Here is a 14,890-nt window from a genome sequence, read left to right as displayed (position 1 = left end):
TCTCTGGTGGTATTGGCCAGTTTGTACATTGTAAAAGGTTTGTGTGTTTTCTGTTTTAGTACGAAAACACCCAGACAGCAAGTATTGAATGCTCAGAACTTTATTAAAAGTAATGCAAAGCAGCTTCATCACGGAGCTGGTTCAGCTTGGTACTGACGGCCACATTAGTCATTCAGCCGCTTGGCACAGATGAATGCATAAGTTCTGGTACATGAGTTGTCAACCCAGCCTTTCGGGCCTAAGGGTAAAAAATGAGAGAGAGGAATCAATGTATTTATATTATATTTCTCCTGCAGTAGGGAGAAGGTGACAATGCCTACCTCCATGGTTTGACTCCACACAGCGCTCTGCATTCCCTAAGTCGTTGGGCTCTCCGGGATTCCACCTTGAAAAGTCACTTCGAATTGAACCATCGGTCCAAAGCCATGAATATTTCTGAACAAGGCAGAGGTAAAATGCATCAGCACAAACATTTGCCTCAGAAAAGCATATACATGTTGCAACACACACGGTATGAGAGGGTTCAGTTGGTTAGGGGTTAATATTCATCGCTATCTAGCGACCCCCACTTTTCGATCAGGCACCCATGGATTATAAACTGGGAGGGCATTTTAATGTGCTGCTCGCACATTGGGTGCCAGTGATGTTCAATCCAGCAAAAGGAGCAGATTTTGCTTTCTTATGTCCTTATTTAATTATGTTGATTTAGTTTATTGTTTTTGTGAGGGGAAGGGTGAAGGTGTTTGTTTTCGTGTGTGCGTACTCCTGTCCACAGTGTGGGGCTGAGAGTTTTGGTTGTCTGTGCATAGAAGACAGAGAAAAGACACAGCTGCTGAAAAGTGGCAGAGTTGGCACCTGAAAAGCTGCAGCTCGGTTTTGCTTTCTTTTGTTTTTGTTGTTTTAGTTTGTTGTTTTAATTTATTGTTTTATCCAAAAACCCATGAGGGGGAAGGATGAAGCTCCTTATTTGATTTTGCATTGTTGTGGGTGTGCTCTCTCTCTCCATACAGCAAACTCCTATGCGCACCCGGAATTGACACAAAACTCCCCCAGGGTTGTCACATGGCGTGTGACAGTGGCAAAATTATATAATCCATTTTTTTCCAAATGTATTAGTGGTTCAATACATCAGATTTAACAACACATGCAAACACAGCTGAGTTATGATGACAGAAGTCAAGATGTCTTTACCATATTCAAAACAGTGAGGATTCTACAAATTATGCAGATCCCTTCTGAGAGTACCTTGTACAGGTCTGACAGTCCGATCCAGTATGGGTCGTCTTCAGAATGGACAGAACTCGTATGGAGCTGTTGAAGAAACTGATGCTCATCTTCACTGTGCACTGAGGCCAGGTGTCCCCCAAGATCCACACAGTTTAGCTGAGAGAGGGAGAGAGGGAAAGAAGATAAATGTTAAAAAGTAAAATAAATAATTTCACAAAGAAATTTAGATTACTGCAATTTTTACTGTCGGAAATTGTGTAAAACGTGAAACTTATAAAAGTTAAGATAACATTGTAATGACTTTGTACTTTTAATTTTTTTTTTAATTGAAAAAAATAAAGCTTATTGAAAGCCAGGAATAGCAACGTTTCTGTCCTCCCTTAATCAGACATCTGTAGGGATGTAACGGAACTCTGATCAACCTTGGTGATGACAACATAGAGTCTAACTGTGACCAATCAATTGTAATTAAATCCCACGAAGAAACAAAAGCCTGGGGCCTTTTTGATAAAAATTCTGTTGGATTTAAAAGTAATCTTAAGATAATTTCCCAAGTTATGCTTGTGCTTGATTTATGAAAATGGCATAGTTTAAAAAAAGTTGCTCATGTTGGTTTATAGTGGTTTATTATCCACCTTACCCACCTGTAACAAGAATCTCACATAATATCAAACTCACTTGAACATGCTTCACCATTACCCATTCTTGCGAATGCAGCCAATAATAGCCATTTTGCTAAAGGCTGCATTTCAACATTTTGTGTGCTCTTCATGTCTGATATTGATTATTGGGTAAATGCCATGCTTAAAGCGCAAACACAGCCCACTTTGAGGATTTGTGCACAGCCCTTCAACGTGTAGCATCTCCATATAATTAGCAAGTAATTAACTTACTTCTAGTATACATTTTACGTAAAGATGCAATCATATCCACATCAAACTGGGATATTATAAATTACTAGTTGGTCATGGTTTTCTGCATAAGGCACTATTTAAGATGCAATTTGATCGTAATACCAAATGGTTTTCATTTGGGTATTCTCTGGAGGCAGAACTATGTACATGCTGGTTTGGAGTCAATGCTGTGCAATAAAGCACAAACCCACAAGGGCCCTTATTTTCAATGCCCACTGTGAAGCTGATGGGTCTTCAGACACTTCTGTATGTATATAAAATACCTGGCTTTACGCACAAAAAATTGCCTGGGCCAACGGGCGAAACACACTCTTTAATGGAAACAATATCTTTAAAAGTACCAGGAAGTGAACTAGTCTTTTAAGACGTTACCTCTGCATCGATCCAAAACTTCTTATCAGAAACGTGCCGGAAGCAGCGGCAATTGTGGGAAAACCAACCATCGGGGCAGGAACCCTGAAACAATTCTATCCCAGCTCCGTGAGATGCTGAGGAAAACATACATACAATAAAACACTCTTGGATTGCTGGTTGGTTTGTTTATCACATCTCTCAGACACAAAACACAGAATCTTCTCTCACACAGTGTTACTGTGCCTGCCCAAAACCACGGGTCAATCCTGGAAAAACTGTCAGGTCCAACCAGCTCAAAGGAACTACTCAGTTCAGTTAAGCAAAGTAAAGAATATTAGAGCACTAGATCAATGTTGTTTTACATTTTGTGTCCAAAGCCTTCAGTATTTCTGTTAAATACTCTCTACCAATATCACACTCCCGCCTGGAAAGAACACGAATCAGGACTCACCCAAAGCCATGCTAGAGAGAACAGCAACACCGAGGAATGTTGACAATGTGAAGGAAGCCATGCTGGCTCTTCAGCTACCGGGAGAGGCAGATACATCCACATCATCCATAATGCAATGCATCGGTCAATAAACAGACACAAGATCAACGATACCTGAATGAAGGGGCTATTTTTAAAGCTCATCTAATGGTTTATATCGTATCAAAATAAGCCAAGAATAAGTGTTCCATTACCGTATGACAGCAAAAGGTGAGGTGATTATGTGAGGAGTGTTCTTCCTTTGGTCTTGGCTCAGCTGAATGTGGCCTTAAATATTTTAAGGCTGTCTGGGAATATGGGGTGAGATGGGTGGGGGAGAAACGATCACAAGTATAGTTGTATGTCATATTCAAACCAGCTTCACAGCAACATTCACTATTAGTCCAATAATAACATGCAGTGCCTGAGGGAATCTTCCTGAGTTTCAGGTATTCTGTGCAGATTTCTAAGAAATTGCCTACAGCACATTTGGAATACAAGAACGTCCTGGATTTTATTCGCAAATCAGTCTTAAAAGAATGGAACTTAAAAACATTATTTAAAAAACTTAAAGGAATTCGGAGAATGAATTAAATTTAGTTCATAAATTGATGATTTGCCTTTATATTCTATGGAGATTTTTCAATTCATTAAATAGAATATCAGCTAATTTACTGAATTGAGTTTAACTAAAATGGAATTCATTCCTTGTAATGGTGGGGTCTCCATAACCTATTCTGACTGATTTATTTGAAGATGTAAAATGACAAATGATGTAAATTGAACAATAAAAAAATGATACACCATTACTGATATAATAAGGCTAGTCATAGAACAATGTTGTCACAGCAACTACTGCATTTGTGGACTCATGAATTCATTCACTTTGCTGTTAGAATCTGTCACACCATTTTCTTATTTCATGTTTTAATTATAGTATTCTGCTAGTCATTGCCAATGTCCCTGGATAAATACTGTTTGCCCCAGAATTACCTAAATCTCTTTTAAAACACGGTCCCCTGCATAAGCACGCCTCTTCTGATGTGTCCCATGACACCACTACCAAAGGCAAAAGCCATGCCCCTGTTTTGCAATGGAAAACAGACTAAATGAGCTGAAATGATACTACAACATCAAAAAGAAATTAACATGCCTGTTATTTGTCAAGTCATGGACTTAGGATCACTTCAATAGCTTCACTGAAAAATGCTGGGAGGGCACAGCTAGGAACTGATGCAGAAGCCCAGCCAGCAACTTGTGTAATAAAAGGAGCCTTCCAAAATGAGTCAGACCTCCAGTAGAGGACACTCCACAGCATAACTGAGTGACCATGCAGCTGAAAATTGAACTTTTAAAGGAAAATAATAATTGCTGTGGCAATTATTGACTATACACAGACTATACCTGGACTGACATACCTGGACTAACTCTCAGTACTCATTTCACTTAAATTCCCCTCTTTCATGCCACTCGTGTTACATACACCTCCATTCCAGCACTTATTGTAATTAGTATTATCATCATAATGTTGTAGCTTGTACTTCCACCTAGTTTGACTTGGCATAGGTTTTGTTGAATTATGTTCACTGCGTGAACTAGACTGTTTTCTTGGCTATGAATAACTTTACGAAATTAGTATTGTACCTTATCAAACCTTTGTTTTGTAGTTGTTCCAATGACCTTGATATGCACTTTTGTACGTCGCTTTGGATAAAAGCGTCTGCTAAATAAATTGTAATGCATGCAAATATGCATCATGTCGCAAAATTCATACAGTACCGTCTTCAAGAGGATTTGCATGATTTGTCTTTCATATGCAGTTGGATCCATTAAATGCAGTTCATTTGTGAATAAAAAAAAATATTTTAATATTGTATTTCTTTATAATTATCACATTTAATGAGGAGTAACAGCTGTCTCAGTTGGCTGCAGTGGGAGCACAGCCTCTTTTCTCTGGTGGTATTGGCCAGTCTGTACATTGTAAAAGGTTTGTGTGTTTTCTGTTTTAGTACAAAAAAAACCCAGACAGCAAGTATTGAATGCTCAGAACTTTATTAAAAGAAATGCAATGCAACTTCATCATGGAGCTGGTTCAGCTAGGTTAGAGGCCAGGTTTGTCACTCAATCGCTTGGCACAGATGAACTGAAACATTGCGGTACATGCAACGTCATTCCAGCCTTTCAGGTCTAAGGGTAAAAAATGAGAGAGAGGAATCAATGTATTCATATTATATTGCTCCTGCAGTAGGGATAACGTGGTGAGAATGCCTACCTCCATAGTTTGAGTGCACACAGTGCTCTATATTCCATCCGTTGTTGGGCTCTCCAGGAACCCACCTTGAAAAGTCACTTGGATTTGTACCATCGGTCCAAATCCATGCTTGTTTCTGAACAAGGTAGAGGTAAAATGCATCAGCACAAATTGCATTTAACTCAGAAAAGCATATACTGTACATGTCGCATCGCCCGAGGTATGAGAGGGTTCAGTTGGTTAGGGGTTAATATTCATCGCAATCTAGCGACCCCCACTGGTCGATCAGGCACCCATGGATTATAAACTGGGGGGGAATTTGAATGTGCTGCTCGCACATTGGGTGCCAGTGATTCTCCAAAACCCATGAGGGGGAAGGATGAAGCTCTTTATTTGATTTTGCATTGGTGTGGGTGTGCTCTCTCTCTCCATACAGCAAACTCTGATGTGTACTCGAAATTGCCACAAAACTCTCCCAGGGTTGTCACATGGTGTGTGTTATTAAAAAAAAAATTTCTCAATGTATTAGTGGTTTTATGTATCATATTTAACAACACATGCAAACACAGGTGAGTAATTAAAGATGACAGAAGTCAAGATGTCTTTATCATATTCTCAACAGTGAGGGTTCTACAAATTATGCAGAATCCTTCTGATAGTACCTTGTACAGGTCTGACATTCCGATCCAGTATGGGCCGTTTTCAACACGGTCATAACCGAAATGGAGCTGTTGAAGAAACTGATGCTCATCTTCACTGTGCACTGAAGCCAGGTTTGCCCCAAGATTCAAACAGTTTAGCTGAGGGAGGGAGAGAGGGAAAGAAAATAAATGGTAAATGGCAAAATAAATAATTTTACGAAGAAATACAGATTACTCCAATTTTTACTGTTGGAAATTGTGTAAAATGTGAAACTTATAAAAGATAAAAGATAACATTGTTATGACTTTGTACTTTGAATTATTTTTTAATTGAAAAAATAAAATGCTTATTGAAAGCCAAGAATAGCTTTGTTTCCATCCTCCTTTAATCAGAGACCTGAAGGGATGTAAAGGAACTCTGACCAAACCTGGTGATGACAACATAGAGTCTAACTGTGACCAATCAATTGTACTTAAATCTCACGCTGAAACAAAAACCTGGGGGCTTTTTTTATTTTAAAAAATCTGCAGGATTTAAACGTAGTCTTAAAATCGTTACCCAAGTTATCCTTACCCAGCTGGCACGTGACCGATCTTCAACGTTGAAATGTGTTTGAAATAATTGCGGTTGTTTCAACGTTGAAAAATCGTTGAAACAACGTTTAATGCTAAATAGTTGTAAAAAGGTTAACAAAATACTTATAAATCAATGTTGAAATTAACAAGATCTGCAGCCTACATTGAATCAACATAATGTCTTCAACAATGTTCTGCCTTTTAAATTATTATTATGATCATTATTATCATTTTATTATGTTTTGATCATAAGACCACTTCAAAAATCAATATGTTAAAAATAGAAAACAACAACATTTTTAGATATTGAAACATTGAAACAATGTCGTAATATCAATGTTGATTCGCCTTATAAAAATCGAAACAAAATTCAACAGTGATTCAACCTTGATCCACGACGTCCACGACGTTGATTCACCAGTGAATAAACGTTGAAATGCTGGCTGGGTATGCTTGATTTATAAAAATAACATAGTATAAAAAAAGAAAAGTTGCTCATGTTGGTTTATAGTGGTTTATTACACACCTTACTCACCTGTGACAAAAATCTCACGTAGCCTAATATCAAACTCACTTGAACATGCTTCACCATTACCCATTCTTGCGAATGCAGCCAATAATAGCCATTTTCCTCGAGGCTGCATTTCAACATTTTGTGTGCTCTTCATGTCTGATATTGATTATTGGGTAAATGCCATGCTTAAAGCGCAAACACAGCCCACTTTGAGGATTTGTGCACAGCCCTTCGACGTGTAGCATCTCCATATAATTAGAAAGTAATTAACTTACGTCTAGTATACATTTTATGTAGAGATGCAATCCTATCCACAGCAAAATGGGATATTATAAATTATTATTTAGTCATGGTTTTCTGCATAAGCCACTATTTAAGATTCAGTTTGCTCGTAATACCAAATGGTTCTCATGTGGATAACCTCTGGAGGTGCAACTACATGCTGGTTTGGAGTCAATGCTGTGCTATAAAGCACAAACCCACAAATTTCAATGCCCACTGTGAAGCTGATCAGTCTTCAGACACTTCTGTACGTATCTAAAATACCTGGCTTTACACAAAAATAGTCTGGGCCAATGGGCGAAACACACTCTTCAATGGAAACAATATCTTTAAAAGTACCAGGAAGTTAACTTTTCCTTTAAGACGTTACCTCAGCATCAATCCAATTCTTCTTATTATTTACGTGCCGGAAGCAGCGGAAATTGTAGTGAATCCAACCATCAGGGCAGGGACCCTGAAGCAATTGTGTCCCAGCGCCGTGAGATACTGAGGAGCACATACATACAATAAAACACTCTTGGATTGCTGGTTGGTTTGTTTATCACATCTCTCAGACATAAAACACACAATCTTCTCTCACACAGTGTTACTGTGCCTGCCCAAAACCACGGGTCTATCCTGGAAAAACTGTCAGGTCCAACCAGCTCAAAGGAACTACTAAGAATGGATTGTATTCCTGTTACAATATATAACCAAGCACTCAAGACGTTAGATTCCTGGAAGGCTAGGTCAATTAGCAACTGAATTACACATTGAAAAAGAGCTTTCTGTCCAATTATTGAATTCAGTTAAGCAAAGTAGAGAATATTAGAGCACTAGATCAATGTTGTTTTACATTTTGTGTCCAAAGCCTTCAGTATTTTTGTTAAATACTCTCTAACAATATCACATTCTTACACTCCCGCCTGAAAAGAACACGAATCAGGACTCACCCAAAGCCATGCTTGAGAGAACAGCAACACCAAGGAATGTTGACAATGTGAAGGAAGCCATGCTGGCTCTTCAGCTACCAGGAGAGACAGATACATCCACATCATCCATAATGCAATGCATCGGTCAATAAACAGGCACAAGATCAATGGTACCTGAATGAAGGGGCTATTTTTAAAGCTCATCTTATGGTTTATATCGTATCAAAATAAGCCAAGAATAAGTGTTCCATTACCGTATGACAGCACAAGGTGAGGTGATTATGTGAGGAGTGTTCTTCCTTTGGTCTTGGCTCAGCTGAATGTGGCCTTAAATATTCTAAGGCTGTCTGGGAATATGGGGTGAGATGGGTGGGGGAGAAATGATCACAAGTATAGTTGTATGTCATATTCAGACCAGCTTCACAGCAACATTCACTATTAGTCCAATAATAAGATGCAGTGCCTGAGGGGATCTTCCTGAGTTTCAGGTATTCTGTGCAGATTTCTAAGAAATTGCCTACAGCACATTTGGAATACAAGAATGTCCTGGATTTTATTTGCAAATCAGTCTTAAATGAATGGAACTTAAAAAAATTTTAAATAATCATTTAAAAAAAACTTTAAGGAATTCAGAGAATTAACTAAATTTAGTTCATAAATTGATGATTTGCCCTTATTTTCTATGGGGATTTTTCAATTCAATAAATGGAATATCAGTTAATTTACTGAATTGAGTTTAACTGAAATGGAATTCATTCCTTGTAATGGTGGGGTCTTCATAACCATAACCTTTAACCTTATGATTGATTTATTTGAAGATGTAAAATGACAAATGATGTAAATTGAAATATAAAAAATGATACACCATTACTGATATCATACGGCTAGTCATAGAACAATGTTGTCACAGCAACTACTGCATTTGTGGAGTCAGGAATTCATCCACTTTGCTGTTAGAATCTGTCACACCATTTTCTTATTCCATGTTTTAATTATAGTATTCTGCTAGTTATTTCCAATGTCCCTGGATAAATACTGTTTGCCCCAGAATAAATTAAATCTCTTTTAAAACACGGTCCCCTGCATGAGCACGCCTCTTCTGATGTGTCCCAAGACACCACTGCCAAAGGCAAAAGCCATGCCCCTGTTTTGCAATGGAAAACAGACTAAATGAGTTGAAATGATACTACAACATCAACAACAAAAAAAATTAACATGCCTATTATTTGTCAAGTCATGGACTTAGGATCACTTCAACAGCTTCACTGAACAATGCTGGGAGGGCAAAGCTAGGAACTGATGCAGAAGCCCAGCCAGCAACTTGTGTAATAAAAGGAGCCTTCCAAAATGAGTCAGACCTCCAGTAGAGGACACTCCACAGCATAACTGAGTGACCATGCAGCTGAAAATGGAACTTTTAAAGGAAAATAATAATTGCTGTGGCAATTATTGACTATACACAGACTATACCTGGACTGACATAACTGGACTAACTCCCAGTACTCATTTCACTTAAATTCCCCTCTTTCATGCCACTCATGTTACATGTACCTCCATTCCAGCACTTATTGTAATTAGTTTTATGATCCTAGTGTTGTAGCTTGTACTTCCACCTCGTTTGACTTGGCATAGGTTCGGTCGAATAATGTTCATTGCGTGAATTGGACTGTGTTCTTGCCTATGAAAAAATGTACGAACTGAGTATTGTACCTTAGCGAACCCGTGTTTTGTAGTTGTTCTAATGACCTTGATATGCACTTTTGTACGTCACTTTGGATAAAAGCGTCTGCTAAATAAATGTAATGTAACGTAATGCGTGCAACTATGCATTGAGTCAAAAAATTCATACAGTACCGTCTTCAGGAGGATTTGCATGATTTGTCTTTCATATGCAGTTGGATGCATTAAATGTGGTTCATTTGTGAATAAAAAAAACCTATATATTTTAATATTGTATTTCTTTATAATTATCACATTTAATGAGGATTAACAGCTGTCTCAGTTGGCTGCAGTGGGAGCACAGCCTCTATTCTCTGGTGGTATTGGCCAGTTTGTACATTGTAAAAGGTTTGTGTGTTTTCTGTTTTAGTACGAAAACACCCAGACAGCAAGTATTGAATGCTCAGAACTTTATTAAAAGTAATGCAAAGCAGCTTCATCACGGAGCTGGTTCAGCTTGGTACTGACGGCCACATTAGTCATTCAGCCGCTTGGCACAGATGAATGCATAAGTTCTGGTACATGAGTTGTCAACCCAGCCTTTCGGGCCTAAGGGTAAAAAATGAGAGAGAGGAATCAATGTATTTATATTATATTTCTCCTGCAGTAGGGAGAAGGTGACAATGCCTACCTCCATGGTTTGACTCCACACAGCGCTCTGCATTCCCTAAGTCGTTGGGCTCTCCGGGATTCCACCTTGAAAAGTCACTTCGAATTGAACCATCGGTCCAAAGCCATGAATATTTCTGAACAAGGCAGAGGTAAAATGCATCAGCACAAACATTTGCCTCAGAAAAGCATATACATGTTGCAACACACACGGTATGAGAGGGTTCAGTTGGTTAGGGGTTAATATTCATCGCTATCTAGCGACCCCCACTTTTCGATCAGGCACCCATGGATTATAAACTGGGAGGGCATTTTAATGTGCTGCTCGCACATTGGGTGCCAGTGATGTTCAATCCAGCAAAAGGAGCAGATTTTGCTTTCTTATGTCCTTATTTAATTATGTTGATTTAGTTTATTGTTTTTGTGAGGGGAAGGGTGAAGGTGTTTGTTTTCGTGTGTGCGTACTCCTGTCCACAGTGTGGGGCTGAGAGTTTTGGTTGTCTGTGCATAGAAGACAGAGAAAAGACACAGCTGCTGAAAAGTGGCAGAGTTGGCACCTGAAAAGCTGCAGCTCGGTTTTGCTTTCTTTTGTTTTTGTTGTTTTAGTTTGTTGTTTTAATTTATTGTTTTATCCAAAAACCCATGAGGGGGAAGGATGAAGCTCCTTATTTGATTTTGCATTGTTGTGGGTGTGCTCTCTCTCTCCATACAGCAAACTCCTATGCGCACCCGGAATTGACACAAAACTCCCCCAGGGTTGTCACATGGCGTGTGACAGTGGCAAAATTATATAATCCATTTTTTTCCAAATGTATTAGTGGTTCAATACATCAGATTTAACAACACATGCAAACACAGCTGAGTTATGATGACAGAAGTCAAGATGTCTTTACCATATTCAAAACAGTGAGGATTCTACAAATTATGCAGATCCCTTCTGAGAGTACCTTGTACAGGTCTGACAGTCCGATCCAGTATGGGTCGTCTTCAGAATGGACAGAACTCGTATGGAGCTGTTGAAGAAACTGATGCTCATCTTCACTGTGCACTGAGGCCAGGTGTCCCCCAAGATCCACACAGTTTAGCTGAGAGAGGGAGAGAGGGAAAGAAGATAAATGTTAAAAAGTAAAATAAATAATTTCACAAAGAAATTTAGATTACTGCAATTTTTACTGTCGGAAATTGTGTAAAACGTGAAACTTATAAAAGTTAAGATAACATTGTAATGACTTTGTACTTTTAATTTTTTTTTTAATTGAAAAAAATAAAGCTTATTGAAAGCCAGGAATAGCAACGTTTCTGTCCTCCCTTAATCAGACATCTGTAGGGATGTAACGGAACTCTGATCAACCTTGGTGATGACAACATAGAGTCTAACTGTGACCAATCAATTGTAATTAAATCCCACGAAGAAACAAAAGCCTGGGGCCTTTTTGATAAAAATTCTGTTGGATTTAAAAGTAATCTTAAGATAATTTCCCAAGTTATGCTTGTGCTTGATTTATGAAAATGGCATAGTTTAAAAAAAGTTGCTCATGTTGGTTTATAGTGGTTTATTATCCACCTTACCCACCTGTAACAAGAATCTCACATAATATCAAACTCACTTGAACATGCTTCACCATTACCCATTCTTGCGAATGCAGCCAATAATAGCCATTTTGCTAAAGGCTGCATTTCAACATTTTGTGTGCTCTTCATGTCTGATATTGATTATTGGGTAAATGCCATGCTTAAAGCGCAAACACAGCCCACTTTGAGGATTTGTGCACAGCCCTTCAACGTGTAGCATCTCCATATAATTAGCAAGTAATTAACTTACTTCTAGTATACATTTTACGTAAAGATGCAATCATATCCACATCAAACTGGGATATTATAAATTACTAGTTGGTCATGGTTTTCTGCATAAGGCACTATTTAAGATGCAATTTGATCGTAATACCAAATGGTTTTCATTTGGGTATTCTCTGGAGGCAGAACTATGTACATGCTGGTTTGGAGTCAATGCTGTGCAATAAAGCACAAACCCACAAGGGCCCTTATTTTCAATGCCCACTGTGAAGCTGATGGGTCTTCAGACACTTCTGTATGTATATAAAATACCTGGCTTTACGCACAAAAAATTGCCTGGGCCAACGGGCGAAACACACTCTTTAATGGAAACAATATCTTTAAAAGTACCAGGAAGTGAACTAGTCTTTTAAGACGTTACCTCTGCATCGATCCAAAACTTCTTATCAGAAACGTGCCGGAAGCAGCGGCAATTGTGGGAAAACCAACCATCGGGGCAGGAACCCTGAAACAATTCTATCCCAGCTCCGTGAGATGCTGAGGAAAACATACATACAATAAAACACTCTTGGATTGCTGGTTGGTTTGTTTATCACATCTCTCAGACACAAAACACAGAATCTTCTCTCACACAGTGTTACTGTGCCTGCCCAAAACCACGGGTCAATCCTGGAAAAACTGTCAGGTCCAACCAGCTCAAAGGAACTACTCAGTTCAGTTAAGCAAAGTAAAGAATATTAGAGCACTAGATCAATGTTGTTTTACATTTTGTGTCCAAAGCCTTCAGTATTTCTGTTAAATACTCTCTACCAATATCACACTCCCGCCTGGAAAGAACACGAATCAGGACTCACCCAAAGCCATGCTAGAGAGAACAGCAACACCGAGGAATGTTGACAATGTGAAGGAAGCCATGCTGGCTCTTCAGCTACCGGGAGAGGCAGATACATCCACATCATCCATAATGCAATGCATCGGTCAATAAACAGACACAAGATCAACGATACCTGAATGAAGGGGCTATTTTTAAAGCTCATCTAATGGTTTATATCGTATCAAAATAAGCCAAGAATAAGTGTTCCATTACCGTATGACAGCAAAAGGTGAGGTGATTATGTGAGGAGTGTTCTTCCTTTGGTCTTGGCTCAGCTGAATGTGGCCTTAAATATTCTAAGGCTGTCTGGGAATATGGGGTGAGATGGGTGGGGGAGAAACGATCACAAGTATAGTTGTATGTCATATTCAAACCAGCTTCACAGCAACATTCACTATTAGTCCAATAATAACATGCAGTGCCTGAGGGAATCTTCCTGAGTTTCAGGTATTCTGTGCAGATTTCTAAGAAATTGCCTACAGCACATTTGGAATACAAGAACGTCCTGGATTTTATTCGCAAATCAGTCTTAAAAGAATGGAACTTAAAAACATTATTTAAAAAACTTAAAGGAATTCGGAGAATGAATTAAATTTAGTTCATAAATTGATGATTTGCCTTTATATTCTATGGAGATTTTTCAATTCATTAAATAGAATATCAGCTAATTTACTGAATTGAGTTTAACTAAAATGGAATTCATTCCTTGTAATGGTGGGGTCTCCATAACCTATTCTGACTGATTTATTTGAAGATGTAAAATGACAAATGATGTAAATTGAACAATAAAAAAATGATACACCATTACTGATATAATAAGGCTAGTCATAGAACAATGTTGTCACAGCAACTACTGCATTTGTGGACTCATGAATTCATTCACTTTGCTGTTAGAATCTGTCACACCATTTTCTTATTTCATGTTTTAATTATAGTATTCTGCTAGTCATTGCCAATGTCCCTGGATAAATACTGTTTGCCCCAGAATTACCTAAATCTCTTTTAAAACACGGTCCCCTGCATAAGCACGCCTCTTCTGATGTGTCCCATGACACCACTACCAAAGGCAAAAGCCATGCCCCTGTTTTGCAATGGAAAACAGACTAAATGAGCTGAAATGATACTACAACATCAAAAAGAAATTAACATGCCTGTTATTTGTCAAGTCATGGACTTAGGATCACTTCAATAGCTTCACTGAAAAATGCTGGGAGGGCACAGCTAGGAACTGATGCAGAAGCCCAGCCAGCAACTTGTGTAATAAAAGGAGCCTTCCAAAATGAGTCAGACCTCCAGTAGTGGACACTCCACAGCATAACTGAGTGACCATGCAGCGGAAAATTGAACTTTTAAAGGAAAATAATAATTGCTGTGGCAATTATTGACTATACACAGACTATACCTGGACTGACATACCTGGACTAACTGCCAGTACTTATTTCACTTAAATTCCCCTCTTTCATGCCACTCGTGTTACATACACCTCCATTCCAGCACTTATTGTAATTAGTATTATCATCATAATGTTGTAGCTTGTACTTCCACCTAGTTTGACTTGGCATAGGTTTTGTTGAATTATGTTCACTGCGTGAACTAGACTGTTTTCTTGGCTATGAATAACTTTACGAAATTAGTATTGTACCTTATCAAACCTTTGTTTTGTAGTTGTTCCAATGACCTTGATATGCACTTTTGTACGTCGCTTTGGATAAAAGCGTCTGCTAAATAAATTGTAATGCATGCAAATATGCATCA

The 14,890-nt window shown here is 38.4% G+C and overlaps 3 protein-coding genes across 3 annotated transcripts; all 3 read right to left on the bottom strand.

The window, feature by feature from the left end:
• Nucleotides 1–84: 84 nt before the first annotated feature.
• Nucleotides 85–3,259, bottom strand: LOC118234532 (lactose-binding lectin l-2-like). The gene is made up of 6 exons (XM_035431121.1): nt 3,180–3,259; nt 2,947–3,020; nt 2,514–2,629; nt 1,246–1,383; nt 321–435; nt 85–238 (listed from the first exon to the last, which is right to left on the bottom strand). Exons 2-6 carry the CDS (start codon nt 3,005–3,007, stop codon nt 165–167), a joined length of 504 nt encoding a protein of 167 aa, XP_035287012.1. The 5' UTR covers nt 3,008–3,020; nt 3,180–3,259; the 3' UTR covers nt 85–164.
• Nucleotides 3,260–5,014: 1,755 nt separating this feature from the next.
• LOC118234526 (lactose-binding lectin l-2-like) lies at nt 5,015–8,474 on the bottom strand. Its single transcript, XM_035431116.1, has 6 exons — nt 8,394–8,474; nt 8,161–8,234; nt 7,599–7,714; nt 5,878–6,015; nt 5,237–5,351; nt 5,015–5,151 (listed from the first exon to the last, which is right to left on the bottom strand). Exons 2-6 carry the CDS (start codon nt 8,219–8,221, stop codon nt 5,066–5,068), a joined length of 516 nt encoding a protein of 171 aa, XP_035287007.1. The 5' UTR covers nt 8,222–8,234; nt 8,394–8,474; the 3' UTR covers nt 5,015–5,065.
• Nucleotides 8,475–10,253: 1,779 nt separating this feature from the next.
• LOC118234527 (lactose-binding lectin l-2-like) lies at nt 10,254–13,428 on the bottom strand. The gene is made up of 6 exons (XM_035431117.1): nt 13,349–13,428; nt 13,116–13,189; nt 12,683–12,798; nt 11,415–11,552; nt 10,490–10,604; nt 10,254–10,407 (listed from the first exon to the last, which is right to left on the bottom strand). Exons 2-6 carry the CDS (start codon nt 13,174–13,176, stop codon nt 10,334–10,336), a joined length of 504 nt encoding a protein of 167 aa, XP_035287008.1. The 5' UTR covers nt 13,177–13,189; nt 13,349–13,428; the 3' UTR covers nt 10,254–10,333.
• Between the last annotated feature and the right edge of the window lie 1,462 nt (nt 13,429–14,890).

This window comes from Anguilla anguilla, chromosome 8, assembly GCF_013347855.1.
Source record: "Anguilla anguilla isolate fAngAng1 chromosome 8, fAngAng1.pri, whole genome shotgun sequence".
In the NCBI taxonomy this organism is placed as follows: domain Eukaryota; kingdom Metazoa; phylum Chordata; class Actinopteri; order Anguilliformes; family Anguillidae; genus Anguilla; species Anguilla anguilla.
This window is presented reverse-complemented; position numbering and strand designations above follow the sequence as displayed.